The sequence below is a fragment of the Phaenicophaeus curvirostris genome, chromosome 1 (assembly GCF_032191515.1).
Source record: "Phaenicophaeus curvirostris isolate KB17595 chromosome 1, BPBGC_Pcur_1.0, whole genome shotgun sequence".
Classification (NCBI taxonomy): Eukaryota; Metazoa; Chordata; class Aves; order Cuculiformes; family Cuculidae; genus Phaenicophaeus; species Phaenicophaeus curvirostris.
In genome coordinates this window covers 58,078,702-58,098,521 of record NC_091392.1, presented here as the reverse complement: position 1 = coordinate 58,098,521, position 19,820 = coordinate 58,078,702, and the positions used below count along the sequence as shown (strand labels likewise).

The 19,820-nt window shown below is 38.2% G+C and overlaps 1 protein-coding gene across 1 annotated transcript in view; it reads left to right on the top strand.

Moving 5' to 3' along the window:
• The window catches only part of DGKI (diacylglycerol kinase iota), a 211,797-nt gene that overhangs the window by 77,758 nt on the left and 114,219 nt on the right, over positions 1–19,820 (top strand). Inside the window, exons 3-6 of the mRNA XM_069859033.1 lie at positions 9,518–9,613; positions 12,921–12,995; positions 15,370–15,426; positions 16,617–16,682. Of these exons, the coding sequence (XP_069715134.1) occupies positions 9,518–9,613; positions 12,921–12,995; positions 15,370–15,426; positions 16,617–16,682 (294 nt within the window). The remainder of the gene's footprint in view (positions 1–9,517; positions 9,614–12,920; positions 12,996–15,369; positions 15,427–16,616; positions 16,683–19,820) is intronic.

The following is a 19,820-nucleotide window of genomic DNA, read 5'->3' as shown; positions in this document are numbered from 1 at the left end:
AGGAAGCTGGATTAGATTCACTGTGATCCTTTACAGTACCCTTCTTTAACACTGAGTGTTAAAATTAGATGGAAATCTAACATAGAATCCTCTTGGAAAAGCTTTGGAGAATACTTTGAATTTTCCCTTCAGGAAAGCTCAGGTTCTATACTCAGTAAGGTGTTAAAACACATGCCTGCTTTGATTCATCAAAAAAGTTTAGTAGAAATCTGAAGGATCAGTCGCTTATGTGAGGTGTAAGGCACAGACTAAATTAAACACCTTTCAAAATTGTACTTCGGAAACAACAATAACAAAACCCCAAAGCAAAAAATCTAAACCCCAAACCTACCAACCACAACTTATGCTGCTTCAAAGTTGGTAGTCTTCTACTCATTTTACAAGGTGGTTCCTCATGGAATTTGACATAGGTTGGTGAATGTTGATTAAATATTGTGGGTTTTAATTGTGTGTCTGTTTTTGCACTTTACTACCTGGCTTATGATTTAGATTTTTTGACCAGGTATATTACTCAGCTGTTCCAGCCTCTAAGATTGTTTTTTCTGCTTTATTTACCATTTCGATTGGAGCAGGGAGGCAACCTCATGGCATGTAGGGAAGGGGCAGAATACAGAGTGGAAGATATCTGTGGCTATGAGGAACCTCAATTGAGCAGCCAGTTACTGAGAGTAGCTGGTGGATGTGGAGGAGAAATGCATTTTGCAGCTCTGAGGCACAGTATAAGTAAAAGGGATAACAGAGGTGATTTGGAAGTGTGAAGAAGCTGAAATGGACCAAATTTTATAATGGCTAGTGAATGTCAATTAAATGTGGCAGAAGACTTGGTGACAAAGTATTAAATACTTAATTCCAGAAGTGTACTTGGTAAAGTGAAAAGAATTTGGATTAAGATATATTGGAGGTAGACAGGAAGTCTTTATATTTAATTGCTGGAAGGCAGCATTAATCGGTGCATGTTGCATCTCTATTGATATCATCTTGCTCCTTAGTTTTTCTGAGGGTGATTCTCCAACGACTCATGATGAGAGGTCTTTCCAAAGTCTAAGTGACATGAACACAAGTTGTCACTTGCCTTTGCTGTAGAAAGTGCTTCCTCCTTGTTATCTTCACAGTAACAACTGGAAAGAATTCCCTGGCTGTAGTCTCCAGTTTTGATAACCCCTTGCAGGTGATTTGCCATTATCGGATGATCTTGTGAACTGTTTGAGGGAGTGGGATTTCCATTCTTTTCTCTGCCACTTACCTTGTGAGCAAGTTCAGATGAATTGTTTTGCCACTCAGTATATTAGCTTCTGTAGCTGTAAAATGGAGCTGATGATTCTGGTGTCTCTTAAGACCCTTTATATAAGAAACAGTACTGGTTTATTATTGTTGTTGTTGTTACTGTCTGTCATCCCTGAGGTTTCTTTTCTCTCATGTACTTACAAATACCCAGTTTCATCGCATTTGCTACCCTTAATTCAAGTTAATTTGTAGTTTCTGTTGTCTAATTTAATGCTATCTTAGCACTGCAGAGCTATACAGAATACATTCTCTGGAGTAGGTGATGTTATAGCCAGAGGGCAATGCAGAGTCTATCTTCCCAAAAAGGAACCGCCTTAACTGCCAGTCCCTGTGATATATTTGTGCATAGCCTCTTCTCCCACCCTCCCTCATTTTAGACATTGCTCCCACAAGTTAAATGAGAAAGTAAGCAGTTCTAGCTGAACTTCTCAAGTAAGTACAGACTGACCCACCTCATCCTGTGCCTGTGTGCCATTGTAGATCTAGATCTTTGTATATTTTCATAGTGCTGTTTGCTTCCAAGGAAAATAACCATAAGCTTTTGTGCGAAGTCATACCCTAATTTCCTTGTAAGTACTGCCTACTAGCTTTTGCTTTCCTACAAAAATCTTGATAGCCACCTGGGATATTAGTATGTTGAGCTTCCCACGAGCCAAAATTGTCTCATTTTATTTGTCCATCATGCGTTTGATAATTGACGCTAGCTTCTTGTCTTCCCATTAGTAAGCATTTATGACCCATGACTACAAGCCATAGAACTCTAGCAACATCCATTAAGAGGCATTTGAAGACATGCAGGTTCTGCTCTTGGAGTTCAGTGAAAAAACTTTAGACTGATCTGTGCTTTTTTGTTCTGTGAATGCAGAGAGTTCTCTGGGAACAAGATGAATGTTCTTCAGAGGAGAAATTACATACATTAAAGACACAAAAATATCTTAGAGGTCTTAACAAGAGAAGAAAACTATGCATTTGAGTAGGAGTTAAAAATTTGCATTTGGCAATACATGATACCAGTTTCATAGGTTTTACTTTTACCTGCTTCTATAAAATTAGTTGTTTGAGAGGGTCTGTTTGGTTGCATGGAATATTTTAATGTGCAGGAATAAGTTGTTATTTATACTTTCTACTAAATATCAGAGTATTGCATCTCAGTGGGATCACAAAGACGGGGTGCAATAGCACACGTGACTGAAGTGGCATAATGTATAGATATGTACATTTTAGGAAGAACCAGGCCAGAACAGTGAGGAGGGGAGTTTTTCCTTATATGTGAGAGAAGTGGGAATACTTGAAATTCTGCTGTGGAATGGAGAATGAGCCTGCAAAGAGCTTATGGATCAAGATTAGAGGGCAAACCGAGATAGACTGCCAGGACAATGTTGCCTGCTGCAGATGCCTTGTTCAGGAAGAAGCAGAAGATGAGATCTTCTTCAGACGACTGGAAGTAGCCTGCTATGATTACAATAGCAGGCTATTGTAATCATGTGGACAACATGAGCCATCCTGATATCTGCTGAAGGATCAACAGGATGCAAACAATCCAGGAAGTTTGTGGAATGCCTTGATGAGGGCTTCCTGTCACAAATGATTGAGAAACTGATGAGAGGAGATGCTCTTCTGGATTTTATACTTAAAACCAAGGAAGAACAGTTGGGGGAAGTGAATATCAGGGCAGTCTTGCCTGCAGTAATGATGAGATTGTGGAGTTCGAGATTCTGTAAAGAGGGAACAAGGCAAACAGGATCATAGCCCTGGACTTAAAGAGAGCAGACTTTGATCTGTGCAAGGAACTGTTTGGAAGTGCAATGTATGACTGAAAAGGGCTCCAGGAAAACTAGTTGCTATTCCAAGACTACCTCCTTAAGGCTCAAGAACAGTTTGTCTTCATATGCAAAACCGTCAGGAGGCCTGAATGGATGCATAAGGAGTTCCAGATGAAACTCAAATATTTAATAAACCTCCTTGCACAATACACTAGGTGGAAGCAGGGTCAGGCCAGCCAGTAGGATTGTAGAGGGCACTACACAATTTTTGCAGGGATGGAGTAAGGAAAGTTAGAACCAATCTGAAGTTGAATCTCACAGGAATATGAAGGGCAAAAAGAAAGGTTTCTGTAGGCATAGCAGCAGCAGTAGGTACACTAGGAAAAATGTTAGGCGACCACTGAATGGAGCAGGGGACTTGTTGACAAAGGTCACAGAGAAATTGATGTGCTCATTCCTTTTGCACCTCTCTCTTTATTGTTAGGACCTTCCATCAGAAATCCCAGGCCCCTGACACCAGTGGCTGAAGCAAGGAAGTCTTACCTTTTGCAAAGAATGAACAGGTCAGGGAGCATTTAAATAGGCTGAATATAGAGAAATCTGTGGGACCTGATGAGATGCATGCTTGTATCATTGCAAGGCTAGTCTGTTATATTTGGAAGGTCAAGATGATCAGAGGATGTTCCTGAGGACTGCAACAAAGCAAATGTCAATCCTGTCTTCAAGAAGGGCAAGGAAGAGGATCCAGGGAACTACTCAGTGATCAGCCTTACCTTAAAATCATAGAATCATAGAATAACCAGGTTGGAAGAGACCCACTGGATCATCAAGTCCAACCATTGGATTCATCCTTGATTTGAAATCCATACCTTGATTGAAATCCATACTTTGATTACTGACAAGGTTATGGAGCAGCAAATCCTTCTAGAAGCTATTTCCAAAAATATTAAGGATAACAAAGTTACTGAAAGTAGTTAGCATGATTTTTTTGGAGGTGATATTACGCTTGACCAGCCTAACAGCCCTCTGTAATGAGATAACTGTCTTAGTGGTTGAGCGCAGAGTAGTAGTGGCTGTCGTGTTCTCTTTTGCCATGCTTTCGACACTATCTTAAATAACATCCTTGTAGACAAACTGGTGGAGCATGGGCTAGATAAAGTGACAGTGAGGCGGCCTATGAGGTGAGCTTATAGTCAGTGAATGTGACTTTGCAATTAATCTGTTGCATTATATTCTGTGTCTTTTTGGCATTACTCAGTAGTGCTGTCCACTTACTTTCATGGGCAGTAATTGTTTATAAGTGCCTAGTGATATACTAGACTATAATTAACATCCATGTTAATAGAGTAATGTGTGTTCTAAATATGATGAAATATTTCCCATCTAGGGAAATGCATTTCTTTTCCACGTGAACGGTTTGGCTTCTGTATCATCATTTCCTAAAAGCTATACTGATTTTTACACTGAAGGATATTTCCCTTCCATTAGAGTGTTGGCCAGACTGTTTTGTAATTGAGAACTGAGTATTCACTTGAAAAGAGAGGTACATTATCAGATGCCCACAAAAGGAGAATCCTGGGGTATGGGTGTTCCATTAATCACATAAAACCATGTAGAGGCTCTGGTGGCTTTAGTTCCACTTAGGTAGTGATGAGTGCAAGCATACTTAAAAATGGCTGTAATTTTGCTTTTGGATGACACTTGAAGCAATGTTTTCTGGAGCAATAGCCCTATTTTGCAGTTTCTTTTTCATTACTTTTTGAGAACTAATGCTTTTTCCAGACAGATCTAAAGAGAATAGAAGGGGTCTGTTATATTTGAAAATGGTGGCCGTCTCTGTTTTTTTTCATTTCTATAGAAGATGCAGTGATATTATAGAAGGTGCCCATCTTCAAAATAGATATTTTTTCCCCCTTGCTGCCAAAAGGACTGAACTTAAGCTGCCGTCAGCTAAAATAACGGTTCATGAGAACATAGGGAATTATTGTCACAGTTGATAGCATCTGAACATTGCTCCTCCATGAGGACAAACATTGTTATTCTGCTTCTGTGTACAGATTCTTTCAGATGATGGTAATAACAATCTCAAAAGTTCAGCTAAAAATACGGGAGTGGGCAAGTGATACAGGGATGTTGGAAAGCATGGTGTTGGGGGAATTTATATATTGGCAGAGAAGCATTTGGGTCATTGCTATTGTTTGCAACAAGAAGATTACAAACTCCAGCATTTCAAAGTTAGGGATACAACACAAGCCAAACATGAGAGACACACACTTGGGGAAGAAAAACATCCTGGCAAACTTGTTTCTGCTTGAACAAATTGTTTCTGCTTGACCTCATAAAGAAAAGGTCTAAAGCTAATGATTTTTGCTTACAGAAGTTTGATTATATTTACATAGAGCATTTATTTTGCACCAATCATAAGTTAATCACCCAGATGTATATTTGTAAGAAGATTCATCTCTATCAGTGGAGTATTAACAAAGCGAAAAAAAAATTAATGGCTTATTTTAGAAGTCAATCTAACATAATATTTTGCAGAATGCTAGCCGTGGTAGGAGTGGAAGAGGGCTCCATTCCTTCCATTACAATTGAAATTACAGCTCCTTTAAACTAGAAAGCTGGGCTGACTGGTGTATTTGATTGGATATCTATAGCTGCTTGATATAGCAAGTAAAGTTACACAGGTACAGCTTGAACAGTGAGGTATGATGATATTTAAGGGCTTTGGAAAAATGGTAACATTTACTCTGTCATTTTACCATGCTGGGACACTTAAGTGAAGAAACCTGGTTTCATTAGTGAAATGTGCACAGCAAGTTATGATCACGTACGTGTAATTATGTTGTTCCCAAACTCCTAGTCCTTGAATTCCTCTTTCACTTCAGGGGGGACTGTGTGTGTTTTTTTGTTTCATATGCAAGGAATACTTGCTATACTGAAATTATTTTTGTTTGCTATTAAGGAGGTAATGGATCCGGAGCAATCAAATGGGAGGTCTCAATCTGGGCGAGCATATTGAATTTGTGTGTCCCCTGTGAGGCAATCTGCATCTGCCAGGAAAGCCCTGCTGCCTCCACTTCAGTGAGCAGAGGTTCTTTCTCTGCACAGGACACCAAGTACACGCACTTGCAAGAGGGGAGCCAGGCGAGGAAAGAGTTCCTAATTATCTTTTTAACTGCAGAATATTAGACTGTTTTAATGATGGACACTATCCCTTTTCTACATAGCAAGTCAAAGCAAAGTGCATCAGTCTAAAAGCATGATTTGACAGATCAAGTAAGCCACTCTAACACTAAGTTGATACCAAAAGCATTGATCCCACTGCACCTGCCTTTAAACTGGATCCAGCGGTTTTGTGGTCAGAGTGAGTTAATTTGTCTAGCTGGTTTGGTAGATAAAAATTATCTTTTTTTTTTTTTTTTTTTTTCCATCAGCTGAACTGATATATATGTAGCTTCACAGCTGCTGGATCCAGCATGAGGAAAACCTCAAGAGCGTGAGATTATGGTCTAAGAGATCAGGGACATCAAGAGGACAACTGGCTTTTTACTAGCTATTTACTCCTAAAGCCAACATAAATAAAGACATCAAGTGCAAAATAAACAAAACACGCAAATTATTTATGAAAAGATTGTTGAACTCAATACTTTTGTGGAAAAATATCCAAGTGAAGATGCAGCCTTTACTGTATTTTAGCTTTGTGTTAAGCAGGAGCTCATGCTAGAGGTGGTCCAAGTGACCTCTGTCAGCTTGTGTTGGGAGGTGGAGTAACCTTTTGTCTGGCATATTGTGGAACACTGCCTGTAAATGTTGGAGTAGAAAATAGAGAGTTGCTGAAGTAATTTTTTTTTCATAGAAATATATTGATTTTTGTCAAGATTTCTACTAGAATTGGATAAAAAATTTGATTGGAAAAGGTTGAAGCATTTTCCTTTGACTATATCATCTTGATTTTTCCATAAGCGGTATCAGAATGTATTCTGTAAATGACAGTGCCCTGTAAAATTTAAAACAGTTGAGTTCAAGTAATTCCCTTTGATCTTATTGAGACAAGGTAACTGACAGGCAAAGCTTTTTGAGGGAGGGCATTTCATCTTGGGAAATCTCAGCTCTTTGCTCTTATTCAGCATGAAAGGTTTTTCAAATGTCAGTTTTTTAGAAATGAAATTGTGAGTTATCACATACAGTGCTGTGAAATTATTTGTGGCAGTAGGTGTCTGGAGGTCTGCCACTTATTCCAGATCAGGTTATTTACATTTTTATTATCTAGTCTTGTCAAAACTCTATCGTGGTGTGAACTACAAAGGTCATTCTTGTAGACTACTTACTGATGTTATTTAAACTGTGATGTAAATGTGAATCTGTGATACAGACTGAAACAGTCAGTCTAAAGTAGGTTGTGGAAATAGGCCACTTTATCTTTAGAAATTCTGGATGGTGAGTTATGTGGACATGGTCTGAATGAAGGGATATTTAATCCATGGTTTTAATGGGACTTTTGATTCCTCATTAAAAATACATCACAGAAGCTGTGTGTTTTCTTACCTAGCTTTCATTGTTGATCCTTTCTGAACACTTTTTATGATCTATAAAATTTAGCTCTGGGTTATAATGCTGAGTTTGTATTGTTTCATCCACAGAAAATGTGCTCAGATCAAACACTCTTTGATGGGCTCATATCCTCCTGCTTTAGTCCTCTTGTCTGGCTCCTTATAAACTAGGCAGGATGTTAATATGTTGGTCAATACTACGGTCATAGTAATTTTATTAGTATGATGTAGCTAGTGTTCCATGAAGTGCTATAAAACTTATATAGTCCTTGCCAGAGAATATTACTTTAATATAAGGATAAACTTGAAGAAAGAGAATTTACAATCTGGATAATTTACCATCTGATAAAGGCTTGAAGAATTTATTTAGCTAATTCAAATCCTTAAAAGCTATTTTGCATTATAAAAGTGCTGAAAAGCCTCACCTAAGCTATCATGCACTGAACTGTACAGTTTAGGAACTTCTCTGTCCTAGGAAGTCTACAGTTCCGGTGGACTGGCAGACAAAAGGATCAGGAGAAATGGAGGTATAGAATAGTGTGCCACTTAATGATGTTTAATCAGAGTGTAATGACAGTAGACTGTAACCCAAGTCTCACTTGTCACAGCCAACAGGATGAGAATCCATTCCAAATTGGCATCTAAGTTTCATCCATCCCCAGGTGAGGAGTAATGCAGAGTCTGATATGAATGGGAACATTTCTGATGAAGTAAGACCTGTGGACAGGTAGACCTCTCGTCAGAAAAAAACAATACGTTGTTCTTGTTCCTTTGGCTTATTTGAAGCGAGCACCATAGTTTTGGTAGACACTATGTGCAGACTTGCAGAGCTGTTGGCTATTGTTGATGCCCTTGTGCTCTGGAAGACAAAGAATTCTGCAACTTCTGATTCTCTGCATTACCTAAGAAATCCACATGGCAAGAGAAGCTTTCTCATTTCATGACTCTGAAACTGTCAGTGGTATTTTAAATAAATTATTTTAACCAAGATGGCTATTTCGGAGCATCCTGCTGTCGGACGCCATCTGTTTGGTAAGCGTCATCATTTGTGACTTCTGCAGTGTGGGAACCAAATGTCAGAGACTGTCAAAGCATTTTTCCATCGTGCTCTAATTCTGGCTGAACAGAAATCACGTTTATTCATTTTGCTCAAATAGTGTACCATAGAATTCATAGTTTTTTTAGTCCAGCCAGGATCACAGTCAAGTTAAAACTGTAGTCTTTCTACAACCAGATTTCCTCAGAACAAGAATTTTGCAGAATTAAAGTATGGATATGGTCAAATGTGGCTGTCAGAAAAATCAGATGTCACCCTGTTAATTGCTACTAATTGTTAGTGTGCGAAGTCAATTTTGTTGAGAGTGTTCAGTTGAATGTGTCATTCTTTCAGGTATAAACTGAAGTCTGCTGTCTCCTGGCTACTTAATGTTTTGTTAATGTTTTCAGAAGCATACAGCGTTGATCCAGCCGTTTTAAAGAAATGATCTAAACTGTCCTGCCATACTAAAGCTATAGTCAGTATGTTATTTTGCACTTCTGGACACAATTCTCAACTTTTTTGGCTTCTCCAACTGGACATCCTGTAGCGATGATTTTGTTTCATCTCTGTTGAGTCCCAGTTAAACTTGGTAGCATATGGGAAGAACATGGGCAAAGTTTCACTGAACTGTACGCAAAAATATTTTAGTTCTGATAGGTGACACATTATTCATTGTATCATCAGCGTTCTTTAAGCAAGGGGCGTCAACCAGGATAATACTATTATGGCTCTGTGTTGTGAAAAAAGACGACAAGTGACTGTGTTGGGGTTTTTTTTGTTTGTTTGCTTGTTAAATTTGTGGTGAAAATCAATTTCTCTTTGTCTATACTTATATGGATGAATCTTACAAACCAGATTAACAGTCATTATTTTCTCAGGAAAACGCTGTGAATGGAGAGCATCTATGGCTAGAGACGAATGTTTCTGGGGACCTCTGCTACCTTGGCGAGGAAAGCTGCCAAGTCAAATTCTCAGTGAGTTATTTTCAGTTTTCCTTCTCTTCCTGAGGTAACAAGGCTGTCTTCAGACTTACACAGTGCTTAGATGCTTAGGAGTTTGAATTGTTCACTGCTGTTGTTGATGTTTGTGTTCCAGAGGAGTGCAAAGGGCGAAGAACACTGCTGGTTACATACTTCATTACTTGGGAAAAAAAGCCCCAAACAGTTTTGAGTGACCTAGATTATCTACACAGTGCAAGTGGTTGTAATAGATAGTTTTATTAACTTGGTATGGGGAAAAAAGTTTAGCATATTGAGATATTTCAGAAATGTTCAAAGTAAATAGGCTATTTTATTTATATACACAAGTATATCACTTGCTGGGATTTCTGAGTGTGGGATCTGATTAAATTTTTGTGATTTTAATCACTGTAATGATTTTTCCAAACTCTTGAACGCACTCACCAGTAATGAGTGCACTCATTTGAGTGTTTGGCTTCTCCTATTCAAGAATATTCAAAGTTTGTCTTTTCCTATTGAAGCTTTTCTGCTGTGTATGACAAGACTTCATTGGATTGATCTCTAACCACGTGTCTCTTCCTTGACTGGGGAGTCACTGTTATACTTTCACTATGCTTCAGCACCTTTTGAGCTAGTATTTCAGTTAAACTGCTTCAATAGAAAAGAAGACAAAAATTCCTCTTATCTTGATACTTAGGAAAACTTAGGTGAGAGAATGGGCATCATGTGTTCAAGCCCTTGCTTTGAATCAGTGTTTAGGGGAGCATCCTGGCCTTATTTTGACTGTTAAGTGTAATGGAAGTCTGTATTCTCTGGGGTGTTTGTAGATACTGCCTGTGACTGTACTGCCTGTGATACCATCTTTTTGCTTTGATATAAAAAAAAAACCCCACAACAACCTAACCTCAAATAATTTGATCCAAATCAAAGCATCTTGATTCACTGATCACCTCGAGATTTTGGGGAAGTTTGATCCAAAACACTAGTGCTGTCTGTAGCTCAAATTTAATATCCGTCCCCTTAACTTCTCAAGCAGATTGGCTACTTTGTGCCAGATAAGGTTAAGGCCAGTCCTGGGATGTTTATGCCTGCTTAAAAAGGGTATGAAAGCAAAATCCCTACAGGAACAAGCTGGTGATTGTAGGGTAATATTGAAAAGAAGTGTCACTGTATGTTTGCCTTGCACTTATATTGGTCCTGAGGTGCTGGGTTTTGGCAATAGTTGGAGACACTGTTTGGCGTAGTGAACCCTTGATTTGACCCAGTGCAACAGTTCCTATATTCTTAATAGAAATTTGCCTTTCTAAAACTCAGTAAACACTTCCTCACCATTTAGCTCATTAAAAGAAGCATGGAAATTTAATTATATGCTGCGTATGATTTGCAAGGTTGCATCTTAGCTGAAGAGGTGTATCGACCTACGAGTTGAAAGGACTGTTGAATTAGGCCTGGTGAATTAGACCCACTGACTTACACTTTTATCTGGGAGTGTTTGGAGACACCTTACATGGTGAATAGCTTTTCCATCCAAATGGCTTGGAGACATTGAATCATAATTAGAGATGCAGCAGAGTTTAAAGTGGCTCAATTCTTAATTGCCTGGCCTTTGCTTAGTGTTACTGGGATTCTTTTCACTTTAATGTACTAACTTATTGGTTCCTTTTGGGGAAGCAATATCTGTGTTGATAGAATGTTACAGTGTATGAGGCTTTCATTAGCCTAAGAACTAGAGATGGAAATGAAAATCCAGTTAACCTCAGTTGTGGTTTGTTTAACCTGATTTATCAAAAGGCTAATGCTTTTCCAGTTTGATTCTTTTGAAGATATCGCATCTTTCCTTGCCTATCCTGATCTTCCTTTGACTTAGCTCTTTTACATATAAACTACTTAAGATCAAATGTTTTCAGTGGAGAATTGGTGAGAAATAATTAAGTTGTAGCTGCACAGACTTAGCATGAAATGTTAGCCTGTACAAATAATCTTGGGAATATAGAATTGACTAGTTAGAAGTAATGGAAAAGTCTGAATTTTTAGTAGTCTCACTATAGATGGGTTGTAACTACTTGCAGTGTTACCAGCATTCAGAAATCATGAAAATAACTTAAAAAGCAAGATATTAAAAAAATTGCTGCTCCTGAGGTGTTACTTTTGTTTGCTTTTTGTAGTTTTTCATCTTAGGGATTGGAACCTATATGCTGTCTCAAAATTCTGGTAAACAGAGACTAAATATGTACTTAAAGTTAACAAGTCACAAAGCCTATGAAAACTTATCCTTTTATTTAATATCACAATTCTGCAGGTGAAACATTAGAACAACACTCCACATGTGTTGGAACATGCACAGTTAGAATGTTTCCAGATAATTGAGACTCATAATTATGAGACTCACTAAAATTATAATAATTATTCTATAATATGAGCCGAAGCTGTGTTCCCTGTTTATTCTTGGGTTTATTTAAAATATATTGAAAATTCTGAATAAATAATTCATTACAGACTTAAATGAACATCAATAAATTGAATGTAAAAATCTGAAGCAAATCCATGTCAACCTGCTCTGTGTTTATATGTTTCTGATCCTCAAGCACAAGTCTATAAATTAAACTTGTATGGAAATTAATTCCATCTGGTTTATTAAATTAAGTATATGCAAGAAAAAAAGTAAATATATTCTCTCTTTCCTACATGTATTCTCTTGCCTTTGATACACTTTGGCCCAGGGGTTTTAATGGAAATTATTTTAAAAGCTCTACTGAAATTAATAAAACTAACCAGCATAATTAGGTTGAGAATTTTGTCCCTGCTGTAACATTTCATAAGGATTTAACAACATTCTGTGAGAAAGCTATCATTCTCTGCTAAATGACCCAAGTACCCAATGTTTTTCTGCAAGGCAATGGTCAGGCTCATCAAATTAAATATTGTATGATAAGCATGAAATTACATACTCTTCTGCAGTTGTTTGAGTTTTCCCGTTTGCATGTATGGTTTTTCCTCCTTTTACTGGTGCTGCTGATCATCTTTGAAGAATGCTTGCTTTTACATCTATGGTCTGTACTGTAACAGCTTAATCTACTAACCAGAGTGAGCTTTTTACTTCTAGTTCAAAAGCTGGAGTACCATGGCTCTGTCTTTTTCAGAAAGTTCAGTTCTTGACTGGAAGAGTTTCAGAGATTTTTTTCAATATACAGAACAGTTGGGAGCACCGAGAGAAGAAAAATATATGTTGCATAAGGAGAGAAGCATCTCCTGTTTCACAGCTAACATTTCCCCCCCTTGCTGGGAACAGGGCACCTCCACACGTCTCCCTTTTCTATTGCAGAAATCTGCGCTGCGGAGGAAGTGTGCTGCCTGCAAGATTGTGGTCCACAATGCGTGCATGGAACAGTTAGAGAAGGTAAGACATTGCCATCTTCTGGAGCCTAACCTGAACAACATTCATTTATTTCTTTCAGCGAGGTTTCAGTGTGGAAAACACCATATGCTAAAGTAGGTTTTTATAGCTGTTCTGACAATATACTTCTTAAAAAATTGCACTAAAATTCCAGCTTGTGTTTTAAAACAGATTTCTTCAAACCCTGTCAACCATTAAAAAAACCAAAACACCACAGAATGCTTTCACAATTTTTATGATTAAAAAATAATTTCCCTCTACTTCTAGTCTGAAAATTGAAGCTAGAAAATACAGCATCCTGTCATGCAAAAAATTGCCCTTTTGAAGTTCTTCAACTAAACCCAGCATACAATTCATCTTGTGACTGCTGTATTTACTATGAGCAACGGAGCATGAGTTGCTACTGTGAACATTTTTCTCTCTGTTTACTTGAGTGCACTGTTTTGTCCACAAAAACTCAGAAATTCAGTGTTTGCTGCTAAAATGGAAAACATAAAACCTTTCCTTTATAGTGCCAATATTTTTCCAGCATCTGTCCTGCGTCTCAATTTCTTCAAGGAGCCTTTGTCCCCCCTCAAGTGCCTATAGGATAGCTTTTCCCATCATTGATTTGTCTTTGTTATGCCTAAATTTTAATGTGTGAAAGAAATTTTCCCTCACTCTTTCTTTCCTGGTGGGAGATATGTAAAATATGAGTGGGAATTTCTGTCTTGATTTCATTAGAGCTTCTTTTTCACTCCTGTACATTTTGCCATGTTGTTCCATAAATTAAGTTGATGCATAACAGATTTTTAGCAGCAACTTTTAGAAAGAGGCTTTTCCTTTCTAAGTATTTGGACTTGTGTTGACAAAATGTTACAGTTATTGACATAAACCAAGTTGGAAAGGCACCATTTCCACTCCCCCTTCTTATACCCACAGTGGAATTAGCATTAGCACATGCTTCCAGCACAAAATATTACCAGTGAATTTTTTATTACTTCCTTCATTATTATCAGCGCTTATTCTCCGTATCCCAGCGAGCTGGCATTGCCAGACGCAGAGCAAATGGGCAATTAGAGCAAACTCATTCTGAGCTTGTTTGTGCCATTCTGGATATGATAAAATTCACCTCTTGGCAGAGGATTATTATAAAGTCTGCATCCCTTGTAAGCCCTGTGGAGTTTAAAACTGGTACCTGAGTCTTCTGCTTGGCCCTCTCTAAGTTGTAAGTACAATAAATATAAGCTGAGAGTCTTTCCAGCCTGCCACAACTCAGTAGTGGAACAGTAAATTGCAATTCCAGATGAAGAGCAATGGAGGAGGACTTAATAGTGCTATGGCTTTCATTTATTCTTAAGTAATACATATTGTTTGCTGCTCCTTTGGGTGTTTTTTTTTCCTTTTTTTTGCTTCTCTTGAACTATTATTTTGAAGACCACTGTTAAATGAGGGAAGAACTTATTTATATGGGAAGGGGAGTGTTTGTATTTATCCTTCTACCTTCAACAAAAGCATAGGTGTGCAGTACTCTTAAGTGTTTTATTCTTTAAGGGCTAGTCAACATACACTTGAATCCATTTCTCTGAGTGCATCTTTACCTCACGTATTGTTCAGCCTTTTCCCATGCCTCTCTCTTCTTCAGTATGGTTTTTATTTTTCTTCTTTACACCCCCCTGCTCTTATTTGTCTTTTCTCAATAGATTTTGGGTTTTTCTCATAGACCTCCTTGTTGTTTGTTAAATGGTTTTTCTCTTCACCTACCAAAACGTGTTTTCCATTTTCATGGAAGCTTTTGTTGCCTTCTTTCTGCCTTTCCTCTCCCATCTGAAGGAGACAATGTCACTGCATGGGGCAGTACAATGCTTCCCAAATGGCTTGTGGTTGGGGAAGTGGATAAAAGCTGCCCGATCTAAGGAAAAGGTAGAAAAATACGGTAATTTTTGCAGTTCGTCAGGTGATTTGAGATTTCTCCACAGATATTCTTTATGAAGGCATAAAACTGGGATGTGCAAAAAGGTCAGGCATTGTTAGATTCCCAGCTCCTCTTAATTTTGGGACCTCAGTTTAAGGCCACTTTGGTTGCAAATAGTGTCTTTCAGAAAAAAACACAGATGAAGCTGTTTTCTCCTAGGCAAGGGGGGAGACAGTTCAAATAGTTGAACTGAGCAGGCAGCAGTAGCATTGGTGAAGATGGGGGATGTGTAGATATCAAGCAAGAATTATTATGGGATATTAAAAGAGATTTTCTGGCATTCAGGTAAGGTACTTTGTTCAGCTAGTGAAGCTAATATTTTGATAGATAATAAATATTTTGGAAATCTGGCCTAGATCAACATATTGGAATGAATTGTCTCTCAGCTCACGTTCAGTTCTAACAGCTTTATTTTAATGCCAGATTAATTTTCGCTGCAAACCAACTTTCCGAGAAGGAGGCTCCAGATCTCCAAGAGAAGTAAGTAATGGACAAATGACAATTACTTTTCATTTGATTTGTGTGCTGATCTACCTGGCATAGAGCTGTAGCAGTGCTTTTAGGTTCAGAGAATTCTTAGGCAGAGTGTTGGTTCCCAGTGGGCATGTTCTCCCCAGAATAAAAATTAAATGAATTCTAGGCATGAAGTACTCCATCACTTACACTGACAGAAACCATTTTATCTTTCTATGGTCCCTTTTCACATTCATTCAGCTATTGTCTTTTTTTTTTAAAAAAAAAAATTTGTTTTTCTTCTTTCTGACCTTTGAACTAGTATTTTTTATTTTCTCTTTTCTTCTCCTTCCACTTGCCTCTCCCTTCTTTTTTTTTTCTAGAAGTAACTCTAGTGTTCTAAGATATTTTAGGTTTCTTTTTTAGTAAAAAAATCTGTCATTCAATAACCTTATGATTTGTTTCCAGCTACTGTATTAAGATCAGCTCCCTTGAGAGTGCTGGGTATTTATTGTTGTTATTGATTTATTTATATGTCTCTCTCAGCTAGTTAGAAGCCAGTGTTTCAAAAACACCTCTTAACTTTTATAGTTGATTTGCTGGCCAGCTTGCTCTTAGCAGAGGTAGGTCAATTCTCCACCACATCAATGGTTCAACGTCGGCTAGCATAAGTGTGGCACTGGCCAGATCCCTTCCAACCTCCTTGCCTGCACAGAAGCAGGGGCAACAATCATGTTCGCCTTCCTATCTCTTGCTGCCATCCAGTGTGTCAATACTCCAGATGAGAAGAGGCTAATTCAATAACTACTCCCTCCCCTCCTTCCCTTCTCCTGCATTGACTTGTGATTTTGTTGGATTTCCAAGCACAACAGTGGTGAACCACGCATTATGGCTGGATACAGCAGTGCTGAGCCCTGTATTTAGGTGATGATTATCTCTGCATCATGTAATGAACATTCTTATTTCTGTAGAAGAGTACACTAGTTCTGGCAGCATTTCATCATGGATAAAGAACACCATCTCGTCCTTATTCCTCCTCCAGTTTTGGTTGTGTCTGGGGTTTTGGGTGGGGACTGCTGCATTTTGTTCCAGATACGATTGCATTGGCTGAAGGGGCATTTCCTTTGGTGCCTGTAAAACAGTTTCACACAGATGATACTCTTGAGTACAAGCTGCTGTTGCTTCCTATAACATATCTTCTTGTCCTTCTTTTGCAGAACTTTGTCAGACACCACTGGGTGCACAGGCGGAGGCAGGAGGGGAAATGTAAGCAGTGTGGAAAGGTAAGATTTTTGGTGCAGCACAAGCACAACACTGGGCACTTATGAATTCAGGGTAGCCAGTAGGTCCTTCTAATCACTGAATTTTTTCTCTGTTAAGCATGTCTCTTTTAAAGGCTCTTTCCATGTGGGAAGAGAAAAGGCTGTTGCATCTGTAGGAATGAGCTCATTGCATGTCCTGGGACATTGCACTACCCTGGCTGCTGAAAATGATGACGAGGAAGTGTGTGGCTCCATAAGCTTCTTCCTTCTTTCAGCTAGCCCTGTGCCAATATGGCATTCTTGTAGTGGCATTGCTTTCTTTCTGCCTAGGCAGACTCTAAGTTTAAGACTATTTCACGTTTCCTCCCTTGTATAGGTTATAAAATTTAATTTCTAAAAGGCTGTAAAAATGGGTAAGAAGTTCCTTAGCTACTGAAGACCTTTCTTCTGAAACATTATGAGCCTCTGAAATCTGTTGACAGATACTTAAAAATTAAATTAATGTAGGGGTTTAATTTCCTTTCCCTAGGACTATATCATACTTTTGCCTCCTTGTTAACGTGAACTAGTAGGAAAAACTGGGTCTTGTCTCCATGTTACAGCACTTAAGTCAGAGGAAAATCAGACTTGTGTCTTCACTCTGATGTAGATCACCGTCTACAACAAGGCATGCAATAAAAGTGTGATGCCTTTTTATAGCAAATAGCATGAGAACAGTGCAATAAATACAGCATTCTTTGGGTGTGACTTTGCAGGGATATTGCCGTCTTCTCTGCCATTTTGGCCTGGATCTCCTCTGGAAAACTGAGTTGATTTTGCAGTGGGAGTACTTACTCCTTATCATATCGGAACCTGTGCTGTGTGTGTTCACATGGGCAATGTGACCAGTCCATCCTATAATACCTGTCAGTCCTGACCAACGTGGAGAAATTCAGAGGAAATCAGAGTTTTCCCCTTAAATACTCAGTTAAGACAAACATGGTTGTAGTAGAGTAGGTCTTTGTCAAGAAACAGAAAGCGTTAGGGGAAAATGATAACAAGAAGAAAGTTCTATTGTATTTATTGGCCCAACAGTCTTGCATTAGAGGAAAATACTTGTCTGTTTTGTGGTCTGCTGTTACGTTTCTTATTCCTCTGAACAAGAACTGTCTTTTCATTCTCTTTTCATGCAAGCAATGGGAAACCATTGTTGAAATGGTGTGGCAGTAAATCCAGAGCAATAAAAGATAGCATTAATCATAGAATACCTAATGATTCTGATAGATCTCATTGTGTAATGTTATTTTTATCCCATGGCTGGAACTGGATGCTTAAGTGTTTTAATGATTGTTAGCGTTCGAGTAAAGAATGGATTTAGTGTATACTAATCTCATGCTTCAAATCATAAGCCAATGGAACATAATTAATGCTGCCCGGCATCCTTAACGTGACTTTGTGGCTTTATATTTTGTATGCATTCTGTGCCACCGCTGATGCTTCCTGAGAGCTGTAGAACCAAGATGTGTTCCACATAAAATCAGAAGTGCAGTTTGGAATGAATTTTCCTGATTGTTATCACTTAGCACGATTCACATGTGGGACAGTCTTACAGCAAATGAACTGAATTCCTTTAGATTAAACTTAATTGAAAGTTGACTCTGCAACTATTATGCCATTCAGTCCACAGGACATTTCTAGTATTTAAAGGTAATTCTATTTCTTTGTTATTTTAGCAGAGATCGCCATCAAAGTGCTTCTGTTGCTGTCTGTATTTGATTTCTAATAATACCTGGCTCTCCCACAGTGATGTTGTGTTGGAATATCTCTGAGAGCCTCAAAAAGGGAATAAATATCATAGGAAAATATATACCAAAGAAATTATTAATAGCCCTACCACTGATGTGAAAATACTCTTTAGTGATACATACATTTGAAAATATAACCCAAACACAAAGGAATTAGTTAAACAAATGTCCTTTGTTTATGTGCATGAGTGTCTATATTAATGTGGACTTTGATCCCGACTGAGACAGATTGTAATCACCTACACAGGCTGGGGGTTCAGGTTACATTTTCCTCCAAATATCTTTCCTCTTGTACGCACAACTGTTTATTAGCACAGAAGGAGCTCACAGTGCAGGATTTCATGTGTTGTACAGGAATCAGGTGCCAGTGAATTGGGTCTAATCAGATGCTATTCAGCTGATATTCTCACAAAGGTGGAATCAATTTTCTAGCCCTAAATTTCTTAATTTGTGCAAAACCTCTGCATGACCCAGGAAAAGATAGCTGAGTTTTCGTTTTCCTTCTAATTAAGAGAAGGCAGAAGAGATAATTTTTGATGAAATACAGGGGGGCTCCGGTGTTTCAAGGTGACAGTCCCTATCAAATCTCGTTGTGACCTGCAGTGCATTGCTTTAGTTTATCAGTTCCTTTATTTGAAAAGTTAGTTCTCAAATAATTGCTATTTTGCCTCAAAGGTATCCTTGGGAAGAATTAGCTCACATTTGTAAAGCAATTGGAGGAAGAAAACTGGTGTTTTATTGCTACTTATCATTAATATGTTTTTATTGCTGTATCATTTTCTCTAATGACTCCCTAAAAGCCAAATGGCTTACTGAATAAATGAAAAATGGTCCATCCAGAACCAGACAAGCTGCTTAGTCCATATGTTTAAAATACACCACTGATGGGTTGTGGAATTAGTATACTGAAATTTAGGGTTTATTAGTGGAGATCTGTGGAGAAAAGAATTTCTCCCCTGGTTGTTACAAAGCAGAACAAACTAAAACATTTTATTCCTGTGAGGGGCTGAAATATATATATATATAAATATATAAATATATAAATAAACCTTGGGATAAGGAAGAGTGAGATTTCTGAGAGACATTAAGCGCTAGTGTAAGTGATTAAGAATAGAGCATTTTGTCCAACATCAGACTTTTCTTCTGGCACTCATATAATATGTACCACCACTGTGTTTGTTCTTGTACTGAGACTGAATGGTAGACTGGATCTGCCACCCAGAAGCAGCTGGCGAGCTTGTCTTTGTGAAGCTGTTTGATGCTCTGTTACTAAACCTGAACATGCCAAATCACCATCTTCATGAATTTCTCCGAATGTAAAATCTGAGGCATTTGGGAAGAGATTAAAAAAATAAAAAAATCTAGGTAGAGATGA